The sequence below is a fragment of the Lacerta agilis genome, chromosome 1, assembly GCF_009819535.1.
Source record: "Lacerta agilis isolate rLacAgi1 chromosome 1, rLacAgi1.pri, whole genome shotgun sequence".
NCBI lineage: Eukaryota > Metazoa > Chordata > Lepidosauria > Squamata > Lacertidae > Lacerta > Lacerta agilis.
In genome coordinates this window covers 34,047,961-34,073,756 of record NC_046312.1, presented here as the reverse complement: position 1 = coordinate 34,073,756, position 25,796 = coordinate 34,047,961, and the positions used below count along the sequence as shown (strand labels likewise).

At 38.9% G+C, this 25,796-nt stretch overlaps 2 protein-coding genes across 6 annotated transcripts in view; one reads left to right on the top strand and one right to left on the bottom strand.

The window, feature by feature from the left end:
* Positions 1-6,906, top strand: part of COCH (cochlin) — a 32,833-nt gene extending 25,927 nt beyond the window's left edge. For both annotated transcript variants that reach the window (XM_033144236.1, XM_033144227.1), the window contains exons 10-12: positions 1,194-1,420; positions 3,975-4,491; positions 5,477-6,906. In XM_033144236.1, coding sequence (XP_033000127.1) covers positions 1,194-1,420; positions 3,975-4,491; positions 5,477-5,652 — 920 coding nt within the window. In that variant the 3' untranslated portion in view covers positions 5,653-6,906. The remainder of the gene's footprint in view (positions 1-1,193; positions 1,421-3,974; positions 4,492-5,476) is intronic.
* Positions 6,907-9,991: 3,085 nt separating this feature from the next.
* STRN3 (striatin 3) overlaps positions 9,992-25,796 on the bottom strand; it is a 45,388-nt gene continuing 29,583 nt past the window's right edge. For 2 of the 4 annotated variants that reach the window (XM_033144147.1, XM_033144156.1), the window contains 10 exons: positions 20,687-20,827; positions 18,070-18,203; positions 17,154-17,329; positions 17,005-17,052; positions 16,008-16,129; positions 15,127-15,294; positions 14,456-14,596; positions 12,707-12,814; positions 11,758-11,844; positions 9,992-11,660 (listed from right to left, as the gene is read on the bottom strand). In XM_033144147.1, the coding sequence (XP_033000038.1) occupies positions 11,491-11,660; positions 11,758-11,844; positions 12,707-12,814; positions 14,456-14,596; positions 15,127-15,294; positions 16,008-16,129; positions 17,005-17,052; positions 17,154-17,329; positions 18,070-18,203; positions 20,687-20,827 (1,295 nt within the window). In that variant the 3' untranslated portion in view covers positions 9,992-11,490. The remainder of the gene's footprint in view (positions 11,661-11,757; positions 11,845-12,706; positions 12,815-14,455; positions 14,597-15,126; positions 15,295-16,007; positions 16,130-17,004; positions 17,053-17,153; positions 17,330-18,069; positions 18,204-20,686; positions 20,828-25,796) is intronic. The other 2 variants (XM_033144164.1, XM_033144173.1) reach the window with 1 other exon arrangement.

Below are 25,796 nucleotides of genomic sequence, written 5' to 3'. Positions count from 1 at the left end.
GATGCAGCCCAATTGCCTTCTCAATCCGACCAGCGAATGGTCCGGGAATCATGGTGTTTTTACATGAGTAGAATGTGTCCTTTTATTTAAAATGCATCTCTGGGTTATTTGTGGGGTATAGAATTTGTTCTTTTTTTTTCTTTCCAAAATATAGTCTGGCCCACCACATGGTCTGAGGAACGGTGGACCGGCCCACGGCTTAAAAAGGTTGCCGACCTCTGATCTAGACTAAAGGCAATCAAGCTATTTGCACTTAGAAATGCTGCCTTCTGAAATAGCAACCAAAGTGATTGACAGCCTCAACAACATATGCTAGATGAGGGGTGAGGGACCTCAGGCCTGGGGGCCAAATGATGGGAACTGGAGTCCAACAACATCTGGAAAGCCACAGGTTCCTCACCCCCAATATAGAGAATCACTACTAAATCTCTTCTGGAACTGTTTTCACACTTGTATCTATAATTCCTGTATGTGATCCCTACAGAAAAGCATAGGGCTGGATTCAGCTAACTTGTCCCACTAGCTCAAAGACTTTGGTGAGCACAATGGAACTTTCTCCCTCTCTTTCTCCAACCCCCCTACTACCCAAATTGGTGGGGAAGGGGGGCAGGAGAACCCCCAGAATTGCTTGTGGGGTGAAGAGAGGGGAGATCACTCATTCGGTCAAACAGAAATACGTGTGCTGATGGACCATTTGTAAAAGCACAATGTTGATAATTTGTCGTTTAAAAATAATGTATTGATTACTCTCATGACTCTACTGCTATGATTTTGTAATACCAAAACATTTGTGACCCACCCTGTCATCAAATTTACTTTTTTTTAAAAAAATCACACTGTCTTTGATATATGCCTCCTAAAGCTGAACACAGGTTGCAGTGGCCCTTTGACTGAAAAGGGCTGGCCCCCCACCCCCCACCCTGGGCATGTAGGATGGCTGCCTTACTGCCACACTGCTTGAAATTAGGTTTTACAGATTCTGCAGCACAACTAGGAACGCTCTGATAATTTATTTTATGGTATGTCTCAATTATGCGTCTTAAAGAACTATTTCTATTTACTGTTCTTAAGTTCCTGGTCTGTGAAGCCTATGTTTTGGACATCTAAGCAGAATGAGTTGTGCTTTCAAAAGTAGCAAAAATTGACAATCTAAATCATTTTTCTTTTCTCTCCCCCTCCTGCTGCCTTATCAGGAAAAGCATTGAAACACACAGCACAAAGATTCTTTACTGCTGAAAATGGGGTACGCAAAGGCATTCCTAAAGTCATTGTAGTTTTCATAGATGGCTGGCCATCAGACAACCTGGAAGAAGCCGGAATAGTGGCCAGGGAATTTGGTATTAATGTATTCATTGTGTCCATTGCAAAGCCCACACCCGAAGAGCTTGGGATGGTTCAAGACATTGGCTTTGTTGAGAAGGTGAGAAAGGAACTTCCTAAATATCCCCCCCTCTGGGTGTGGCTTCAATACATTTTGGACAAGATCCCCAACTGAAAAATCGGCAGGATATAATCCACACTTTTGCTAAGGTAGTGTTATAAAAGGAAGGCAGTGTCAACTAAAAGCTCTTGAGAGTTGAGAAGTTTAGGGTAAAGTTCAGGAGACGGTGCAGCTGTGCTCTAGAAATAACCATTAGTCACCACCCTTGCTACAGGGATCGTTGTAATATACATAAGAAACATTCTACACAGCAATCTCAGTAACAATAGGTAAGCTTGCTAAGGGAAGGAAAGCATTTCCCCAAGTAGTAAATATAATGGGCTATATCCAACATAGTCCTACTCAGAGTAGACTCATTGAAATGGATGAGCCTAAGCTAGTTATGCCTATTAATTTGAATGACTTTGCTCTAAGTAGAATTTAAATTGGATACAGCCTTGGTTTTGCTTGCCAATGTAGCATCACTAGGTTGGGCATACTTGTGTTTCTAGTGGATGTAGGCAGGAGTAGCTTTTACAGGACATAGACTGGTCCCTCTTCAGTTTTTTGCCTCAATATCACATTCTCCTTTGGTTTTCATCTTACTCTTTCATCTTCGCTTAGCAATTTTATTCTTCTGTTATTCCCCTCTTTTTACTGTTCTTTCTCTGCATAAACACACACACACACATACACAAAGATTAGAATCCATGGACTCGCGTTTGAGATGTGGACAAGAGCAGCTTGCCCAGGCCACCAGGATTTGCTGCTCATCTACAATTATTTTCTTTCCTTGTTTGGGCGAAGCAGTGGATGCTTCCTCCACCACAACCAGTCTAGGGAGCATTGGATGGTCCTCCATAATGGTGATCACAGTACACTGAGATCTACCACCCCACAGGCTTTAATCAGCCCTTACAAAGGTGGCATCAGCTGGGGTGGATTCTTGGAGACAAGTCCGGTCAGCACTAGTTAAGGTACTGACCTTTCCCTCCCCACAATCTGCATTTACCAGGCAACATGGAAGGGCTTCCTTAAATGGGCTGGGCACAAGCAAGGTTCCCTGACTAATTAGTATTCCTACAGCAGTGTTTTTCAACCTTTTTTGGGCAAAGGCACACTTGTTTCATGAAAAAAATCACGAGGCACACCACCATTAGAAAATGTTAAAAAAATTAACTCTGTGCCTATATTGACTATATATAAAGTAATTTTTCCCACGGAACACCAGGCAACATCTTGCGGCACACTAGTGTGCCGCGGAACAGTGGTTGAAAAACACTGTCCTACAGGAAGGTCCTTGACAAAGGTTCAAACCTAATATAAAAAAACCAACAACTAGCAGTCGCCATTTCTTCTATTCTGGCATGGCTGGATAGCCCTGCTCTGACCACTCACCCACTAGCAAACCACTTCCTCCGTTGTCCTCCAGTTGTCCATCATTTTCCTTTCTGGGATCTTCACACGTTGTTCTCAGCTCTCCAATGTCCACCTTTGGAGCCACTAAAACAAGTACTGTTGAAGATCCTCACTTTTAAAGTCCTGTTCCTGGTGGCCACCAACTCAGCCCAGAGAAGCTCTGAGATCAATGCCCTATTGGTGACAATGTTAGAAATATGCAGAGCAGCGACCTAGATGTCCCTGAGCACAGGTAGGTAGCTGTGTTGGTCTGCCATAGTCAAAACAAAATATAAAATTAAAAAATCCTTCCAGTAGCACCTTAGAGACCAACTAAGTTTGTTCTTGGTATGAGCTTTCATATAGAAGTGTGCATGCACACGAAAGCTCATACCAAGAACAAACTTAGTTGGTCTCTAAGGTGCTACTGGAAGGATTTTTTAATTTTATATTTGTTTTGTCCCTGAGCACGTTCACCAGGCACCTTTGCTTCCTCTGAAGTGGCATTTGGCAGGGGGTTGGGGGCAGCAGGCTCTCTCATAGTAATAACTTGTTACAGTTGGGACCCACCCTAGTTGGGTAAGCTTCTGTACATCCCAACCCAGTGATGCTACACTGGCAAATGGAATAGTACCATTATACCTACCTGAAGGGTAGATTTGCTTGCTCAGTGTAGCATCTCTGGGGTCACACCCTGCAACAACTTTTCCCATCTCTGTTTGCACAGTTGGCTTTCAGGTAATGGTTTGTTGTTGGAAAGAGGTTAACAATATCCTGAGCTTCAGTTCCCCACTCTTCATGCTCAGTGAGTATGCAAAACTGAAGAGGGGACAGACTATTTTTTGTAAAAGCTCCTCCTGCCTTTGTCCACTAGAGTTGCAAGTAAGCCCAACACAGTGATACAACACTGGGCAAGCAAATCTACCCTTCAGGTAGGTACAATGGTTCTTTCTGTTGAAGTCTAGGAAAATATGCCCTTTTTTAATAGATAGTCTCAAAGGAAGATATAAGCACCATGAATCACAAACAAACATTTAATGCATTACCACTCCCCACCAAAAGAATACGTCAAAGGGGTATAGATAAGCAGTTAACATCCATTTATTCAATAGAAGAGCCAAAATCCATAGCTTTTCTGTTTTGTTTTTTTAAACAGGCTGTTTGTCAAAATAATGGCTTCTTCTCCTACAACATACCCACTTGGTTTGGTACTACAAAATATGTGAAACCACTTGTTCAAAAACTCTGTGCTCATGAACAAATGTTGTGCAGCAAGACATGCTACAACTCAGTCAACATAGCTTTCCTGATAGATGGCTCCAGCAGCGTTGGAGATAGCAACTTCCGTCTCATGCTTGAATTCATCAGCAATGTTGCCAAATCATTTGAGATCACAGATATTGGAGCCAAAATTGCAGCAGTTCAGTTCACCTATGACCAGCGCACCGAGTTCAGCTTTACAGACTACGTCACAAAAGAGAGGGTTCTTTCTGCCGTCCGAGGAATCCGTTACATGAGTGGTGGCACAGCTACTGGAGAAGCCATTACCTATACAACCAGAAATGTTTTTGGACCTGTGAGAGATGGGGCCAACAAAAATTTCCTGGTGATTTTGACTGATGGCCAGTCTTACGATGATGTCCGAGGACCCGCTGTTTCTGCTCACAAAGCAGGTAAATGATTGTCACTGTGCTCATACAAGTGACGTTTGGTGGTGGTGGGGAGTATGGTTGCTTTTGAAGCTAATGATTGAACAGCTGTGAAAGATAATTCATAGTTGTTCATTACTATGTGTATTGGCCAAACTGCGGGAGGCAGTGAAAGATAGGCGTGCCTGGCGCGCTCTGGTCCATGGGGTCACGAAGAGTCGGACACGACTGGACGACTGAACAACAACAACAAATGTGTATTGGAACTCATTGTGGTATCTGACTAGGTCATACTTGGTGGACTGAAGCCAGCCTTGATTAACAACTCTACTGATGTCAGTGGGTCTACTCCGACTATGATTTAGTCACTTACCATGCATTACTTTGGGATACCCATTCTGGGTTTAACAGAGATTCTCACTATGTTCTGGACCAACTTGCCTCATTACATGTTGTGACACAACAATCATAAGGGGTTGTATCCAAAGCAGCACTAAGTCATGGTCCCGTTGGCACACAGATTTCTGCTTGCACAATGGAACTTTTGCCCTCTCCTCCATGTGCTCCCTAAGTATGTTCTCGATGTCCCTCAACCCTCCAGAGCAGATATGGGGAAGGTGTGGGGCACATGCAGGGGCAGGAGAGTGGCCAAAGACTCATTGTGCAAGCAGAAATCCTTGCACTAAAGGGACATGTTGTTTGGATACTACCCATAGAACGCAAAATACATGTCGTGTGTGCTATGGGGTCATTCTGCAAGCTATCTTACAATACCCACTATGTGTATTCCTGTGAAATTGAAGCAGCAATGGGCGGGTCCTACAACCTCTTTGTTGTTGTTGTTTAGTCGTGTCCAACTCTTCGTGACCCCATGGACCAGAACACGCCTCTTTATAGCTACTACATAGGATAATGACACAGGCCTCACTTTTTTATTTTTATTTAAGGAAGACTCAATAAACCATTGTCATGTCTGCTTGAGACTTAAACCAGCCTTTCTTTCTTGCAGGTATTACCACCTTCTCCATTGGCATTGCTTGGGCCCCACTGGAGGATTTAAAAGATATGGCATCTGAACCAAGGGAGACACACACCTTTTTCACGAGAGAGTTTATGGGACTGGAGCAGCTTGTTCCTGATGTTGTTAGAGCCATTTGCAGAGATTTCTTGGACTCCAAACAGTAAATGGAAGGCTGCAGGAGATGACTCTAAATCACGTCAGGAATGCCAAGGAGGTCTCTCTAGGGTATAGATGTTCTGTTATTCTAGCACACAAAGGGCTACTCTTCTGCTTTCTTTAGGCAGATCTTGTACGGAAGTCAGTGGAAGTTTTGTTTGAATAAACAGTAAGTGGAGAAGTTAGCCCAAAGCTGCCATTGCATATGTATATTTAATATTTCTCAGTTAAAGTTTAAAGTGATGCAGATCTTATAGTTAAGGTTACTTGATATTCATGTTATGTATATAGAGAAAATACACAGCTGCTCCTGGCATTAAATGCTGAATATAATCTCAGATACATTCTATCAAGTGTAAAAAAAGATTGCTTTAGAATACTATCAACTGTGGTGAAAGGAATATTTTGCTGAGTACATAGCTATCAGCGCTGCATTTGCATAGCACAGACTAGTGCTTAGAACGACTTGTATGCATCCTGATAAGACAGTTAATGTACAGCAATTAGTTTCTTAAAAAATTATTTGACTACTCCAAAGCACAAATAAAAGCTGTTTAAAATCTGATTAAGTTTGGATTTAAAACAAAACAAAAACAACAAGTACACACAAACTTTGCTCATGTACATCTCCAAAGATTTGGTACTGTATGAATAATTACTTGCTTAAAAAAAATAAAAAGTATTGAGTTCTCACTTCCTTAATTGCCTGGATTGCAATGAAACTATTAAGAAAAAAATGTTTTAAGGGGCAACTTTCAGCTTTTATCTGAATTAATTCAGTTGTTGTCAGTGGGACTGAATTCATTTAAAGCCAGTTATACCAGATTAAAAGACCCATGAATTGGGCTGTAAACTGCCTACCGACCATCAACTGCAGAACTGTTTGCCCTGCAACAAGTTGTTTTGTTTGTAAACATTATAAGCAATTATGAAAGGTACAGAAGGGATCCTATTTAACTGGCTTTTAGTCATAATTTATGATTGTCAATATATTACATAAATATAATTGCAACAATGCCTAGTATTTTTCTACTTTATCACCTAGATATTTCTACACAGGTGTGGTTTGTTTTTTTTTAGTATGTGGGAGGAAAAAATATGCACTTTTCTCAGATTACTATTTTATTCATAGCTTTAAAAATGTTTGATATGGAAAATACACATACTTTACATGACAGCTGTTCTCCACACTATGGTTTTTTTTTTTATATAAGACTCCCAATAGTATGCTATAATTCAATAAAGCAATAACAAAGAATGCAGCTGTTTGTATCATTAACTGTGGGACTATCACAAGAAAACAAAACTAATTATTGTGTACTGTTTGGGTAAATGATGAATTGTAGCAAGTGGTATAATGTAAGGCAAGGGTGTGTCATCAATCTCAACCTACCGGCACCCCATGGTAACTGTTTGCAAGGGGTGCGGTGGTGGAATCATGTGCTGGGTCTGAATGGTTCAGGTGATGAGGCGAGAGCAGGCATGAGGCTTGCTTCTAAAACTGAACTCTTCGTTAGGAGGGCCACCTTTAAATGATTTCAGATGAAATACCTGCCACTTACACCTTATATTTTGAAGAAACCTACTTTCCTACTGCTAATGTCTCGTTTTTAATTATTCCCTTATTCACCAATTAGTAGACAAGGGCTGCCTTCAGCTATAGGACAAACGTACCAGAAGTCTTCCAATTTAAAAGCCAAACACTTGCACAATGGGGCTTCTTCTTCCTTTCCTCCTGTAAAGTCCCCTAACTGCTTGGGCACATGGAAGATATAGTTGAAATCTGAGAAGGCAGAGGAGGTGCAAGAATAGGATTTCTTAGTGTTTGGCAGTGCTCCATGTAGGTCATCCTCGTTCCCCATGTTTAGCAAAACCAAAAATAAACAAAAAAGAAATAGTGCACACTGGTTCAATTTGCACAGCTCGGAGACTTTAGCTCTTCTTAGTGCAGAATCTATCTCATTTGTACATATTAGTACAAATCACACACAACCCAGCCAACCATCTTATTGGATTCCACAAAAAGGATAAAACCAAGGAAGGAAATGACACTCTTAAAAAGCATTTCAGCAGTTGAGGAAAGTTCCAAGCCTCTATAAATGGTTTGTGAGAACAGAAGGTACAGTATCAAACTTTATTTCGGTCACAGACCAGCATAAGATAAAACATACAGATAAGCTAAACACACGAGACTTAAAACAGGTAAGGGATAAAAAGTAGGAATTAAAAGGTGATTTTATTGTACATACTTCAAAAGACAGAAACAAGGACAAACGGTTAAAAGTGACTATGAAGTGTGAAGGAGCACAGGTCTTGCATTTTGTGGCTCAAACCATCCCTTGACAAATATCCACCATGGCAGCACAAAATCTAGCAACTATGTATTGTCTGGGATTTCATCTTGAAGCATTTTGAAGTTGTTCTGTGCAACCTGGGAATTTCTGTAGTATAGGCAAGATGAACCTGGCTTGTATATCTGTATAACATTGGCAGTGAGAACAGAAGCATTGGACTATGGAGCTACAACTAAAACTAAGCTGGAAATGCTTTCTGAACAGTTTGCCCATGTTCAGTTTAGTAAAAGATTCTTTATGTCTGAGGATTGGGGAGAATCTATGGGAAAGTCATACCAGTGCTCCTTGGCGCTATTTCCTCCACTGAAACCTTAGCTGCTGCTGCTGAGACATAAGACCAACATTAAAGAGGCCATGGCTGTCCACAGAAATAATTCAGGGGTGGGAAGGTCTATAGTTTGTAACCATAGATTGTTCAACCTGACTATTTGCAGTCTTTATACAACTGAGCCCCGCACATCATTATGTGGTACTGAAGAGAAGCAAGAAGAAACAGTGGTGGACTGTGCCTGTTGGTGATTTTCTGCATTGTATGGAATTATGCATTTCAGAACTAACTTCTAACAAATACTAGGACTATACACATATAAACTTAATATGTGTATGCATTTGTGTGTCTTCAACAGGAAGGATAGTGGTATCCACGTTCCCCATTTTTAATACAATTTCAAAGAAAAGCAGTTTGTTTCGCAATGTTTATTAAAGAGTCACATTTCATTTAAGCCTTAGAATGCAGCACTCTGGAAAAGCTGCCAGGAACAATGTTTGACTTAAGAAAAGGCAATTATGAAACTAATTCCAATATAATTAATTCCAATATAATAAAATAAAAACCACTCTTGCCTATTAGTTGATGCTTTAAATTTGTGGAAAAACCCAAGAGTGCAAACCAGCAGAAGAGTTTTTAAAAACCTCTACACACAAGAAACATTTTGAAACCACACTTTGAGCTCTATGGTTAAAGGTGGGATTTCCTTTTTTATTTACAGTAAAAATTTAATGCATCAGAATTGCAAACAATGGTGCTGTTTTTTCTCTAATCTGGTTATATGCAATATATGCTTACATTACTTTGTCAAGGGTACATTACCATCTTGTTTTGCTCCGGTTCAATCTGAGAAATACATTCTCTCTGCTAATCTAATTGTAAAACATGGAAACACAAGATACCATCCATTATAAGAACATTTTCCATGTCCCAATGGTGTGCTCAGCAACTAATTCAAGAAACATGCTGGCACCCATTCTTAGTTTGTATTGTGCTGATTTTCTCTTTAAAGAATGGGTCCATTTGTAGAAAGAATTTATCGAAGAAAGACCATGTTACAAGATGAAATTAATGGCACACAAAGGTTCTATGAACTGCTTTGTCATGAAGTTACAGAAACAATCATTTTATGATTATGCTTTTTGAGGCAGAATAGGCATGGAAAAACCACTCAAAATCTGTGTTTTAAGAATCTAGTCTGGCATTAAATGGAAAGTTTTACACTCAAAAGTGTGCTACTTAGTATCATCTACCTTTTAGAGTAAAGGCACAATGATTTCATTAATTGTAGATTATAAATAATAAACAAAAGATTCCTTTAAGATTGTAAAATCAAATATCTAAAACTAATCCTAGTCATCTGCCTCAGTGAACTCAGTGGGGCTTACTTCTGAGCAGGCATGTGCAGAATTGAACTAAGTGGCTTTCAAATTTGACTCTAATGCCATTGCTTGACAATATTCTCATTTAAAAAAATACAAGCTGCCTTGCCATTGTGTTTTCCATTTTTAAAATACAAATCATTATTTGTTCTTGAAACCAGTTCTTATAAGGGAGTGGCACAGTTGAAACTGTTGATAAATATTAGAAGTCTTTAAAGCAATGCAGTTTATTAAAATATGCAAAGCCGTAGTTTTGTTAAAATTTAAACCTTCCTTTCCTAATTACTTGGAGAATAAAATGACACCTAAAACTTTGCAACACAAAATATAACCAACAGTAACATACAGGTACACCATTTAGTATTTATTATATGCATTTTATATACATTATTTTTTTAAACAGCTGTACTTTTGCTATGTTGTACAATCTTAAAAATTTGCTGATTCATAGTTTGTAAAACAGAAAACTTACAAAACTCATCAAAACTTGCAAACTGATCAGAAAGATTTTTGTGGAAGACTAGAAAAAATACTTTATTGTCTTAATCATGCAGTTACACAAACAAAATCTTTTTGTTACACCATAAACTGAAGCACATCCGAAAAAAACAAATCAAAGCAGAGAATAACTATTCCAAACACAGCCAATTTCTGACTCTTGATTCAACTACTTTTGCATTCTATTTGAACCGCAAATAAAAACATTTTCACTCCAAAAGTTCTGAAATGACTTTCTGGAATCAACTTTACTCCAGACACTTAACTGGAAAAAGTCTGTCTAACTTTTAAAACTATTACATGTCCCATTTTTAATCTATTTTAGACTGTTCGAAGAGTGCCATAATAGATATACAGGGCCCCTTGATACGCTACATAAAAAGAATATAAAGACCAACAAAAATGAAATAAATAATAGGCCATTAGCCAGATGGGTAATCCTTGATAAATAATCTCGTAAATACAGTTAAGATGTACAAAATATCACATAGTGATAGGATGCCAAGATTAATTTTAAAAGTTCATTGGGAGGGCTGGGGGTACTTAGTTCCTTTGTGTTTCGCTTACACAATTCTTTACAGTCCTTTAGGAAGCCAGTTATGCAATGATGATGAATTAGCATCCTGATGAAAGGACTTAGTTGAGCTTCATTAGATAACAAAGGAAACGGTATTGTTACAGGGCAGCGGGCCAACAAGATCTCTGTGGTTTCGGGTCCTATAATGCAGAAAAAACATCATCCATACAATCTTGAGCACTGTTGTGACAGGCTAAATATATAAAAGACATATAAAAACTAGAATTTTATCCAAATATTTTGTGCAACTAATGCTAAATATTTTAAGTTAATTCCTTTTTCTTTAAAGCAAAATAAAAGTTTAAAAGGGGAATCTGTGGCATTTGACTGATAACAGAAGATACTAAGAGATGCAAAGAAAGCTACTCTTGGAGCTCACTCCCCCCAACAAGAGCACCACATTCCTAACCCTAAGGCAGCACACAGAGTCCAAAATAAAAGTCTTTAATAAGATCCGACTCCACGTTCGTTTAAAGACACACCTAAATAACAGACAAACGCTCAGTCCATATCCAGTCAAGGCTACAAATACTGGTTTGCTTTTTTTTCCTTTCAAAAATACAGTAATTACAGTTAAATGAATCAGCCCAGCGTTATTCACGAGATCGTGATTTGACCAATTTAAATCTGCCCCAAACACACAAGTCTCTGCTGAGGCTGGTCACATGTAGTGTCTCATCAGTAACCGTTTCAGTGATGGCAGTGACGCATTCCCTCTTTTCGTCCAGGCAAACCTGCTACATAAGATGCAGGTTTGCTTTGTTATGTCACACAAATACTTTGGCAAGGGCATCGGCTCCTGCACTGGCAATATATGCTTTTGATGGATGAAAAGCTACGTCGTAAATGGATTCATCCAGCTTTTTCCTATGGGCTGTTATTTCTTGCACACATGTTTTGCTGTCCAAATTCCACAATCTAATAGAGCAGTCATGACCTGAATAAAGAGAAAAACAAGTGTCAGGATTTCAGACATAACTAAATACGCTATACAACAAGATCTGATAGCAATACAGGAAACGTTGCCGACTTACTTCCAGACATCAAGTAGATTCCATTAGGGTCCACAGCTAAACTTGTGACAGCATCCAAGTGAGCAACCATAGAATGGATCATTTTACCTAACAGCAATTAAAGAACATGTAATGGTTACCAAGGATTCAACCTTAAGAAACAAAAATACTGCACTGTTGGATCAAAACAGGTTTCCATCCAGCTCAGCATTCTGTTTCCAATGGCGGCTGCTAGGTGCTTCAAGGAAGGTCACAGAAAGGCGTAAACATTTGCCCTTAAATCAGTAACAGTTTAAAAATGATTATGTTAAAGGGATGGCATATGACTTCTAGAGTCTTTATTATCATAGTAATTTTGTTTCTGATTGCCAATTCTTTATGAACGCCACTTGAAGGCAAGTTGACACACTCAATTGAGAAGGTTAAACAGCTATTAACAGATTTGCAAAAAGCAAGAACAAACATAGGAAACACCAAGCCAATAACTTATTGAATATAACTCCCAGTCACTGAAGCTGCACAAAGTACAGAATCCAGGAGGGCTACAACAGAATAATGGAGACAGGGATATGCTTCTCAATTTGGGGCAACAGACTGATCCCATCTGCAGCTCCTATTTCCTGATGCCAATTCTAGCTCCAGCTATTTCCCCGCTACAGCAGTGAAAGATAAAATACTTTTAACTTCAAGCTTAAAGGAATAAACATAGGCTTGCCACCCCCCCCTCTTCCCGCTGTAAATAAACTGCACCTCAGCCACTGTCTTGAGCTGCTGTGATCACAACATTCCAGTGGAGGATTTGGGAATTTGGGGATTAGGTGGGGAAGGCTGAAAGGAGACCCAAATGTCCCAGACTAAAGGAGGGATGACAGAGAGGAGAACCTATAGAACAAGTGGGAGCATAAGAAAAATATCAGCGGAATTGGCAGGATGCCGACAAAAAGGAAGAAGGGCGTTTTCATTTACTTACCCGTTTTATTGTCAAAAAACTTGATGTGTCTATCTTCATGAGCTGTTATTGTTACAGGGAGTGTTGGATGACTTACTACCCTGTTAATGTGATTGTTTGATTGTAAACCTGAGAACACAATAGAGATGACACTCAGAGGAGGAAGGAACTTTCTCTCTCTCTCTCTCTCTCTCTCTCTATCACACACACACATAATCCACAAGTTATCCCTGTCACTCTAGCTTCTTATGGGAGTGTGTATGTATGGCAAAGGATGGATTCAAAGACAAATTGGCTCCAATTCAGGAAAAGTGGGGGCTGGGCTGGGCTGTTGCTATGAGAACGAGCAACAGCAAGCCTCAGGCTCTCGTGTTCCCCTCCTTTGCACTCTTCTGTTTGTAGCAAGACAAAAGATGCCAAATGATGGTTTGCCAAGAAACTAGAAGTGGAAGCTTTTCATCTCCCCACCCCCACCCCAGAAAGAACCCCTACCCACTCCCAGTGGAGTTTTGTAGAGTAGTTAAGCCGCCGCCACCACATCTGCATTTCAGTCACTTATGGCGGCTGCCGAAGCAAAAGGTGGGAGGGCAAGACGATTGAGCCTGATCCCTGCAGAAGCTTCAGGCTGGAGCAGCGGTCAAGTTTCAAGTCAAACAATAATGGCTCAGCCCCACCCCCCTCTCAGAATGCCCCATTTCTGCTAAACTCCACTGGCCTTGGAATCCCTGTCTATGTACAGCAGAAGACCATGGAGAGAGATGAGTAGAGGGATGCCTCTGCTCAATCTAAACCATCCCCACCCACACAGACCAGTGTATATGATGGTTTGATTGTTTTGCAACTGAGCTACTATTACTCTGACACAGAACTTCTAATAAACCATGCTTGCCAATGACTGCTTTAATCAAACTGATTATGGTCCTAGTTTTGGGGTGCTCATGTACTATTTTAGCAAAGATTTCTGGGGTATTGGCAATGAAGAAAAAGTGGATGAGCAGATGTGTAACATTGGCACTTGTACTACTTGAAATAAACATTTTAAGAAGCAGCTTTCATTAGGCATTTCCTTACTTGAAGAGGTCTGGGTGAACATGTCAGCAAAAAGACATCAAGGGCTTTTTATCTGGCAAGTGAAATGTGTTGGTTTTTTTAAATCTTGTTTGTCCTCGCCATTCTTCTTTGAAGCAGTTCATCTTAATTCTTCCATTTTACACATGGGGACTTGCTGAAGGGAACTTTCAAGACCTCCCAGTAAGTTCACAGTTGAGGCAGGATTTAAAACGAAGTTTCCCAGAACCAAATTCAACACCACAAAGGGAACTTAAAAATATTCCTGTTTACCAGGCATTTGATGGCAGAAAGATACTGTTCCTGGCAACTGTGAAATTATTAGTTGTGAGGGTATGTGACTATTCATACGTCTTCAGAAGTTCTGAGATGCTTTCACATGTTTTGAATATGTTTTTAGATTATTTTTAATTGCACTGTTTTACCACACAGTCACCATGGGCTCCTTTGAAAGGAAGGGATGGGTAGAAATTTAACAAAGAATATGGTGGCAAGCAAATATCTGGTAAGAACAAAAACTGTGTCATCACTGAACTACTTCAGCTGAACCTCCCCAAGATTTCTGTACACATATTTCACTGATGTAAAATATCCATTTGAAGAAAAATATTTTCTTATATTTATATTACACCTTGGCCTTGTAAGATTAAGTCCCAGCTGCAAAAGTAATAAAAAGAGCAGTAAAGAACCTATTTTGCTTACCAGAATCAGTCTGTGAAGAAAGCATTACCAGTGCTTGGGATGTTTCCAAATCATAGATGACAGTGTTGCCAGTGCTAAATGATGTCACCATATGAGCAGGATCACAACCTATAAAGTCAACTGATGTTGGTATTCCATACTCTGGAGCCGAAAAAAAAGAAAGTACAATGAATCTGTTAAGAGAAATGCTTCTACATCCAGTTTAAGTTTCTAAGATAATTAATTTACTCAAAGATAAATATAATAATTAAAGTCAATGTACTGATCTTCTTCATACTTCAAGCTATATTTATTTTAAAGCAATTTATGTTGCTTCCAAGTATAACTGCCATCCAAAATAAAATGGCTTGGATTCAGGGATCATATTGTGATTTTATTGGTTAATTTGTTGCTAGCCAGCCAGAGCAATATAAAATACAATGAAAGGAAATTATTTAAAATTTTCAATAAACAAACAAACCACTAAAAAAACCCAGACAAAAACCAAAAGGACTTGGAGCTAAAGGAAACACAGGTGTCTAGACTATCATTACCCGCTGTTATGAACTTTAGATTTGTTTCTAGAAATACTATTTCTTGGCTGGTGTGTGTGTGTGTGTGTGTGTGTTTACAAAAAATATTTTCTTTTAAACTTAAACTTTTGTTACCAGATAGAAAACCTCACAGCTCACCTCTATTTCCATTGTAAGTGCAAATGCAGGGCACTTTTTCTGGTGGATTCCATAATCTAATACTGCCATCTGCTGAGCAAGATAGTAAGTGATTCTTTACACCACTATAAGCAAGACCCCAGACCGCATCCGTGTGAGCAATTAATGTGCCAGCTAGAACGTTTGGCTCTTCAGAAAAAAAAGAAAAACAAATTAGTTAGTCAATCTTTTTAGCATTTCTAACCAGCATCCCCCAAAATGTAAGGGTTCTTATAAATGTAAATCTGTATGGATAATCTATCAACTTGTTGTGAGATTCCAAATTATACAGTCATAATAACTGATCTTATTTCTTGTCTCCACAGATGGCTTCAGGAAGCAGCATTGGATGAGTGCTACTCGGGTCCTAGGCTTTTGAGCTATGGGATGCCACAGGGCACCAAATTGTCTCCAATGCTATTTAACATCTACATGAAGCCAATGGGAGTGGTCACTGGAGCAAAGTGTCATCAGTACGCTGATGATACCAAACTCTATTTCTCAGTAACATCTGATTGGGAACAGCTGAGAAGGCCATGGACTGGTGTCTGAATACAATGGTGGGCTAGATGAGAGCTAAAAAAGTAGGGTCTGACTCCTAGCAAGACTGAGACTCTGTGGGTGAGCAGTTAAGTTCCCACATCAAGGAAGTTGGTAAGCTGCCTGCCTAGATGGGATCCAGCACTGCCACTGCAGGCAGAGGTGTCCTTCGTGGCTAGGAGTGCCTTTCACCAATTTTAATTGATTAGATAAAGGATAGCTTGACCACAGTTGTCCATGCATTGGTAACCTCACAGTTGGATCACTGCAGCAACAACCTAAGTGGATTAAACTACATTATGACATATTTCGATAATGCTTACCATATGTATCATAAGGATCCACATTTGGGCTAGGCATGTTCCACCATTGTATAGTTGCATCTATTCCACCACTAAAACACTGCTCTCCATTGGAACTAACTGCCAATGATAATACAGGTCCACTGTTTTAAAACACAAAAGCAGTACATTAAATTCCAAAGTCAATTTTGCTTTATTGTTTTAAATATCAAAGATTGGGTAGAGTATCAAAATTATGCTTTTAAACATACCTACTTGCTGGTAACGTTACAATTTTGTTAAATAGTACAAAAGCTAAGAATTAGCATTAAAATATGAAAGATTTGAGAGGAAAAATCCTATTAGTAGTACAATTGGAATTATTAACAGAATAGATACTAAGGACACATAAGGTGCTCATTTAGGAAAACAGAAACTCAACTAAAGAACTTAGGAACAGCTAAGAACTTAAAGTAAGTATGATTAGTAATTTAACAAACTCATTTGAAAAGTTACAACTATGAGAGAGAAGAGCAAGTTACCAGCATACAAAAAAAGCTGCTTCCATTCTTAATACACAACATCTCCTTATTTCGTCCTACCACATAACATAAACAGTACTCCATTTATCAGAAACAAGGGAACAAACACATCTTACATTATCTTGTCACCTCAACTTTTATTTTAACACTTCATAACCATAACCATAACCATAACCATAACCATAACCGGTAGCGAACAGCATGGTGTGATGGCATCACTCAACAGATCTCTGGTTGGTTGCATCACTGCTACTTACTGGGAGACCGGGCGGGGCTAAGGTGGCTGTCAGCACAAGCACCTTGACAAAGTCAATCTGGTGCTCCTGTTGGTGCATCTGCACCAAGCCAACCTTGCCCCCCCCCCATCTCCCAGGAAGCAGCAGTGACACAGCCAGCACCCAGCTCGACATACCCTGAGCTCTAACCATAATTTGTTCTAGGTGTGCCGGCAGCGGTCTGCCTGTGGAATGTATATATGAGAACATGGAGATACTTACATATGGGCTCTAAATGTGTAGATAGGTTCCACATCTAAAGAGGCACTCCTGTAAGAAAGGTGCCAGAAATAAATTGGTCAGCATAATTGATCTCCCCCGATATGAAACTTCCAGCAATTTCTCTCAACAATATCTAAATGTATACTTGCTTTTTGGCAGGAACTGTCTTTTGCAAGTTCCAAAGTTTTAGGGTATGGTCCTCAGAGGCCGTAACCAGCACAGGCTCTACAGGATGAAAAGCTAATGCCCGCACTCCATCGAAGTGGCTGCGTAGCGTATACTTAGGATTCCATGTTTTCCGAAAGGCATCTTTGTTGGCTGGCAGCTAAAGTAAGAATGCATATTGTGAACATCTAAGTAAGAGAGGCACACGGCTAAAAGCTTGTCTGCTGTGGGCTCTTCATTGCCACATGTATGACAGAACACAAATTGAAGCATAAGTTCAATAAATGTTATCAAGAAATCTGTTCTGCTAGGACTGCACTGCAATGCTGTGGAATGACCTTCAGTACCAACTCTTGCATTTTTATAAGAATACCGATAATGTGTGTTTTTTTTCATTTTGAAAGCAGGTTTTTCTAAATCTGCTGCTTGTATAGAAAATGTTGAGGATTTATGAAAACCTCCTGAAGTTTTAGTAAACACAAGCTACCCAAGAGGATTTCTGATGGTTAAAGAAGACAATATCCCATCTTCCTTCTCCTCCCTCTTTATTACAACACAATACATCATACCTGAGTCATCTTTCTTTCACATCATCTCTGTCTATGCATGTGTCTCACTACCTTTTTAAGGATTCTGGTTATAAAAAACCTTTTCGGGATGCACTTGAAACAATGTAAATACCATAAAGATACTGTAGTTAAATGGCAACTACAGTAAGTTTCTTGTTGATTTTACAAGAATCTTATCTGGTGTGTGTCATTAATACATTTTATTGTGGAGACCTATTTATAATAATCATATGAAATAATATGCATGCTGCACAGCTGTAGACCTACATTATGTGGAACATTCTAAGAATGTACTACTGTTAGATCTATTTTAAAATAAAGTAGTACTTACATCATAACTGTAATCTGCATCATTAGCTACAGTCAAGTCTGCAAGGTCCCCAAGGCCCAGAACACTTAACAAAACGTCATCTGAACCCATAATAAATGACTTGCCCCCTCCAGATGGAAACGTAATTGGCTCAGCTACAAGACACAAAAAATAGTTTATTAAGATCTGGAGATTAAGAATTGGTAAGATTTTAATAAGAACCAAGAATTAAAGCTCAACGATTCCCCCAAGTATATTTTGCATTGGCACATTTACATTTATATGTTAAATTTCTTCAATAAAACATGGTATCTACGAATAAATCCTTTCTTACATATTTGTAGTCACTAACATCTGTAAATATAATAATGCTGTAATTTTTTTGTTTCTCTTTCCACACATTGATTCCCCTTTTGAGTATATTAATCTTACTGATCTGTTTTATTGATGACTTATGACCATGAATGAGCAAGAGATAAATATTGCATCAGAGCTGTTTCAGTTTTGTTTAATATTCACTTACCTTTTCAAACATGCCATTATGCACTGTTATTCAAAATGAAATTTGAGCCTTTCCCCCCCTCAAATAACCTTTCACTGAAAATATAAAATAGTTGCAATCCTATAAACAATGTAATCCCTGTGAGTAAGTCCCACTGAACTCAATGGACTTACTTCTTAAGAAGGAATGTACAGAATTACCAAACTACTGCCTCACTGAATATTTTTTTAAAAATCATGTTTTGTTTTGTTTTAATAGGGCAAATTTACAGTGTCTGTACTTGATTATTAAGAGATAACATGAAGAGGCATTTACTCATTTAAGCCTAGGGTGAAATTCAGTAGAAGTGAAATGGCTTTAAATCCAGCACATGCTATATTAAGAGAAGGGGATAAGAATTTTCTCCAGTTGTTCCTTCCTACTTCAGCCTCCTGCACCCCCAAAAAAATCTGTTCCAGAGGGTTGGGGGACCCTCCAGAATAGCATGGAAGGTGGCCATGTGGGCTGAAAGGGAAAGGGAAAATCAGAGACAATCACTCCCCTTTCTCTTAGGTTAGCATATGCTCCCCGCCCCCAAGCAAAAGCCATTTTCAAATGGAACAGCATTCCACCAGATTTCCTCACTAATTCCTACTTTATTTTTCAATAGTTTGCTCAAAATCAGTGAAGTGGCTCTTTCAAATGTATTTACAATTTCAGAAAATTGTTTTCTTTTAAGAGAATTTGACCTGCTTTTGGACCAACATAAAATTCCATAATGTCACATTTTCAATTTTAGTTTTCATTGTATCTTTACTTTCAAAAGCAGACATCATCAGGCTACCTATCCTACAAACTGTTCTCTACTTCCAAATCTGAAGGAATCAGTCTTCAAAGCATGCACAATTGTTATTTAGACCAAGCGATTTAATAATTAATTATTTTTAGAATGAATAAATCGACTATCTACAATATGAGGAAGTCTCTGGCATTTTCTAAATTTTGTCAAGTTTGTATTTTCCTGGTACTGAAGTTCTAGCAGAAGTAAATGAACAAAATAACCAGGAGAATCAGACACATGCAGTATACAGGAAAAAGAAAAGAAAACTTAAAAATCTACTGTTGCTGTTAATAGACTATACAACTAGCAGTGGGAAAGGAAGGCAAAGCTCAAAACAACATGCTATTTTCCACATTATGAAGCTTGCCCAAAGAATAAAATTCCAATATAAAGTACAGGAATGCTGCACTCTAGTGAGAGAATGAAGTCACACATCCAATCCATCTATGTATATAAACTGATCCATCCAGCTGCACTACATTAAAATGACTACCTCCTTTCAATGGTTTATTTCCTAATTTCTTTTATTTTTTAAAGGATCAGCTGGGGAGTTGCTTCAAGGTAGTTCTGTGCATCTTTAGAAGAGAACTGATTCCCATGATGTACCATTTGCACAAGACTGTGCACACAACTTTTGCTGTCAATACTAAAGGGTCCAGGACAACTAACAGTAACAGTGCATAAGCACAAACCTTGTTCAAATACCACATACTAAGGGTTTTGCATGGCCAACACATGAATATCAAGGAAGACCTCATTTTTTATTTTTAAGATAGAATTGTCCTTAAGATAGGATTTCCTTTGTTACAGGGAATATTTTAGGAACAAATTTGGGACTAACGTTGAAATTTTGAAAACATCACAACACGTACTTTGATTACCAACACTAAAATGCTGAGGTAACAGCATTTTATTTCAGATGATGAGCAAAGCACAAATAAATTCCACTCAACACTGGTGCAATATGTTTGGATAAGGACAGATTTTTTTAAAAAATATATATATTCTCAACAAAGTAGAATAAAACTTCAGAGAAGGGTATCATTTACCAATTTACCTTATTGTTGCTTAATATTTGCTACTCACCACTGTTACATTATTAAGCTTTATAATCAAGTAAACATACAAAATCTGGGTACTGATTTCTGTTATACAAGACAAAAAAGCTAAAGGACTGAAGTCGTATTCTTTCGCAAAGCCACATTGCCCAGCAACAATGGCATCTAAATGTTAGCACTGGGTTTGGAGGGGCTATACAAGTGTGGTTTTAAAAGAAAACCTTCTAAAAATAAAATAAGTAGGTGAATTTGTTGTACCTTCCTCTGCTCTTGCACCTTCATGATCAGTCATTCTAGAAGAGGGTGACCTAGATTGATTAATGACTCCTGAAGGGATGTGGGGTAGCTCATCATCGCCCAGATCAGCTATCATGTCGTGCAGTTTAGTCCTGTTGACCCCTGTAAATTAATGTCAGCAGCAAATGTTCATTTGATTGCCACCGCTTGACCTGCCAGCCATTTACATGCCCAGTTTGCTAATCAATATTATTGTTTGAATGTAATCTCATTATAAGACACATGATGGTGTGTGTGTGTATGTGTGAGTGTGCATTTACATGATGTTGTGTTGGAAAATGAATTAAGATCTATTTTTTAAAAAAGGAATTCCAACTTGTTCTTCGTGTAATTGCTATTTGTTGCGCTTAAGATAAAAGAGAAGCTTAAATGTTTGAATTCCCTAAGAATGTAATCCTTGAACAAATACATATTAATTATATATTGACAAAAAATCCAGTATTTATATTAAAAGCTAGCATCACCAAGAAAGCACAAACTTTGCTTACCAAAAGATGGGACAAAAGGTGGCTGGGAGGCAACAAACTGTTAACTTTCTCTTTTTGTGTTTTTAAATAGGTAATTGGGCAATTTAAAAATATTCATCTATCACAGTTGTAAGAAATTTTAGTAGTATAAAATAATTCTTGTATCTGGAAAGCTGAATTCAAATGAATACTCTGGCTTATAAAGTGCTTTAAACTAAAATGAATGCAGAATCTCCAAAGAAACTTTCATAAATAATAAACCATAATAATAGATTCAGAGAGATGGGAGGTGGAGTCTCCTCAGTCTGTTTTTGGCCAACAGAACTACCAGCTCTACTTCGTAGCCAGGTAACCACAATTCCTTCATTACAGGAGCCCAGATGACCTTTCCCAATAAATTCTAAAATTACTCTTTAATTTCAAGATCCCTACTGATCCAAGTTTTACCACTAAATAAAACACAATGTCCTTATATTACAAAAGATGGAGTTATTCTACACAAAGTGAAATAAAAGACCATGCCATTTTTACTGACATTCTAAAAAGTGCTATATACTGTATGTACATACTAGTCTTGCCAACACCCCTTCCATTCCCCCCACATTAACTCACTACATTACCCTTCCCACCCCATGCAACTGCTAAGTTCGCTTTTCACCTTCCCAACTCCATTTCTGATGACACTACTACTCACTTCTATTTTGTGGTCCCTCTTTGCACTAGTTTTCACTTTTACCCCATATCCATGCCTCCTCCCACTGTCAGTATGTTTAAGTGACCAAAGAAAATCAGCTTTTAGTTTGTTGTTGTTCAGTCGTTCAGTCGTGTCCGACTCTTCGTGACCCCATGGACCAGAGCACGCCAGGCACGCCTATCCTTCACTACCTCTCGCAGTTTGGCCAAACTCATGTTAGTAGCTTCGAGAACACTGTCCAACCACCTCATCCTCTGTCATCCCCTTCTCCTTGTGCCCTCCATCTTTCCCAACATCAGGGTCTTTTCCAGGGAGTCTTCTCTTCTCATGAGGTGGCCAAAGTACTGGAGCCTCAACTTCAGGATCTGTCCTTCTAGTGAGCACTCAGGGCTGATTTCTTTGAGAATGGATAGGTTTGATCTTCTTGCAGTCCATGGGACTCTCAAGAGTCTCCTCCAGCACCATAATTCAAAAGCATCAATTCTTCAGCGATCAGCCTTCTTTATGGTCCAGCTCTCACTTCCGTACATTACTACTGGGAAAACCATAGCTTTAACTATACAGACCTTTGTCGGCAAGGTGATGTCTTTGCTTTTTAAGATGCTGTCTAGGTTTGCCATTGCTTTTCTCCCAAGAAGCAGGCGTCTTCTAATTTTGTGACTGCTGTCACCATCTGCTTTTAGTTACTAGACCAAAATTATGAACAGCCCTTTCATTTAGAAAGAACACGGGTCACCCTCACGAAGCTTTTAATGGTTTTATCTAATATTGAAACTTATATCATCTTTGCACTTTTCTGAAACTGCACAAGATATGATTTTTCCACTTCTATACTGAGAAAAAAATGATGGACAGTACAAACTTGGAAGGACACAGTTGCTCTTGGGACAAGGAGTTGAGAGACACCTGCAAGCATATCTGAACAGTGAGATGAACCAGAGGAGAGCTGCAGAGTGATATCCTGCAGACTATAAACTCTAAAGTGCTAATCATTTTAAAGCCAGGACCTTGAGTAATCATAAGTCTGTGTTGTAAATAGAACACACAGCCTAGTCTTATGGCAGTTGCCAACTGTCTCAAGAGAAAGAATGCAAGAATGCTGGCAAAACAGGGAAAGGAACTTTACAGAGTGGGTAGAATCAGGGGGTGGTCAATCATACCCTAAATGCTAGTTTCTAAGGATTTGAAGTAGCTCTCACTTTGCCCAGTAATTCTGTCTGAACAAAGAGATGATGTGGGATATGGGTAGAAACAGAGATTACTGTGTTCCATGACAGGAACTCCATAACTGCTATGTTTCTTAAATGAGACCTGAAGCCCTGTGTTATGAAGTGGTGTCATCTTTACTTGGGAAATGTGGTACATCTGAATATTCTCTGAATTCCAAGAGTATACTGTGAACAGCACTAGCAAGAATAGGAGTGTGAATGAACATATTTTACAAGTCAGGCTACCCAGCTGGTGAAACCCAAGAGCAAACTCTGTACTTGTCACATTGAAATCAATATAAAACTGACATATCATCATGCTATCTTCTACCTATTAACATTTTCAGAGGCAGTCACTGGAAGTTCCAACTATTTGTTATGTATCAGAATGTGAAGAACCATTTTTGTATTACTGTTCTAGTACAGTTGCATTCTTTGTGGTATTGATTGCCTTGGTTCTGTTGGGAAAAGGAGGGATGTGCATTTTTATATAAATACATTTTCTTTAATAAATCAGATGCACCCTGTTGATTTTTTTTTCTGTTGAAAAGCTTGAAGTTATTTTAGTAGCTGCATCACCTGCGAATATTACAAGCAGAGGACACTGATTTCCTAGCACCAATTAAAACAGCTGTCCCGTAATATTCAGCTGTTCTGATTACTAAACTCTTGTAGAACCTCTCTACATTTTTGGGCTTTCTGTGGATTTGCAACATGTACAGCATTTCATTAATATTTGTGAGGAAATAGACACCTTACTGCAAAAATGGTTCATTAGTCCAACATTTTATCCTATATACTTTAAATATATATGCTGCAAAATGGTTTTGATGTGGAAGCAGAGTCTGTCTCCAAACATACATTGCAGCTCCGTAATAACTTTACAATAGACGTCTCTGTATTTGTCAGCACAGGATGGAGTTATATAATGGACATGGGGCATTTCCTGAGGAGGCAAGAAAGACCCATTCAGAATAAAGTATTTAGTATTGGATTAAGCATATAATGCAAAGAACATGCAGTACTATTTTTAAAAAATAAAAAATGCATGCACAAAACTATTTATAGTGTTAAATGTTTGCATACAAAGCCAATCTAGCATCGATATTTTGCTAAAAGAGTACAAAAGATATGCTTTGATAACAGCATTCCTATGCATGCATTTGTGGAAGAAAATCTCACTGATGGGTTTAACTTCTGAGTACACAATTATGACTGGGCTACAGTGTCAAATCTACAGACTGGTTAGTGTGTGAGCAAAACAGGTATTTGCTTTCACCTTTCCCCCCTACAGACCTCCATGCACCCTCAAAATCTGTTTCAGAAGGTTGGTGAACATTCTGAAAGCAGATTTGGAGGCAGAGGGCAAGGAAATCTGTTCACACAGTGTTGGATTTGCCCCCTGTATATATTTTACATTTCTGCTTCTTCTGCCTTAAGTCTACTTTCTATCCTGACCAAAGTTTATCTGGCTAAGCAGCATTTCTCAAACCCTGGCTATGTTCCAAGTCCTCCAAACTATTACTGCAGAATATGAATGAACAGAATTCTTGGAAACTGATGTGTTTAAGAATCTGTGGACTGGTGAAGTAATCCAACACTGCCTAAGATGAGAACTAGAATAGGACATCTCAAACTAGTTGGCAGGAAGATGGCAGTTAATGTGGCTAGAAGCTCCGATCTGCTCCTTGCCTTTCTGCAACGTCTATGGTTATCACAGCACTGATTACAGTGCTAAACATTTGCTCCTGGGAGGGAAGCATCTCTATCTATGCTGCAGGATCCTTTCCCCATTTCAACTTCTTACTGTGTATTCCACCACTGCCCAGTTTGAGAATCACTGAGATTCTCAGATTAAAAAACGCATGTCTGCTGCAGACTCTTGTCATCCCAGTAGTGTCTGAGGGAAGATGATGCTGAACTTATCAGCCCCACGCTCAACATGGTGAAAATTAAGCTACAAAATTAGCTGCCAGGGCTACTCAAACAGACTTGCTTGGTCATCAACAGGAGCAGCTCCTTCTGCACCGACAACTATCCTTTCCCCAGAGTTCTCCATGAACAGCAGAGAAAGGATAAAACTCTTACTTCCGGGTGGCTTTTGCAGAAACAGCATGAGACTCTTCGTGCTGTTGGCAAAGCCACAGGCAAAGCTCAGCCCCTTCTTCAGGTTCCCTTTTGCTACTTTCATTCTTCCAAGTCAGCACAAACTGGCAGAAAAGATAATGTCCCTCCAAGCCCTCTGCAAGCATGAGGATTATGGGGGACGGTTTGACTTCACTTCATGTGATATTTTAGCAGTAGCAGTGTGAAGTGCAATGAGATATGGCTCCTCCCAAGTCCTAGTACTAGTCCTTAATTAGTAAGCCAAGCCAAAATCTGCAGACTGTTGTTAGAAATACTTTTCACAGACAGAAAACTCTCTTGCTTCCTCAAAGTCCTTAAAAACCCCCAACTCTACTAACTTTGGCAAACAGACAAAGGAAGACACAATACTATTAATTCATATCAGGTTTCAAGTTCTCATTATCTTTCCAAATTGTTCCTAAGCAATGCTGAAACAACTGGTCCACCTCCTGCTCCCCTCACCAGGTTAGCATATTTAAATTTCATTTGAGATGTAGTTCTGATTTGCATATTTATCTATTGGAAAGTTAAAGTTGGTTGCCCCCCAAATAACAAAGTGTTAAAATGGAGCAGTA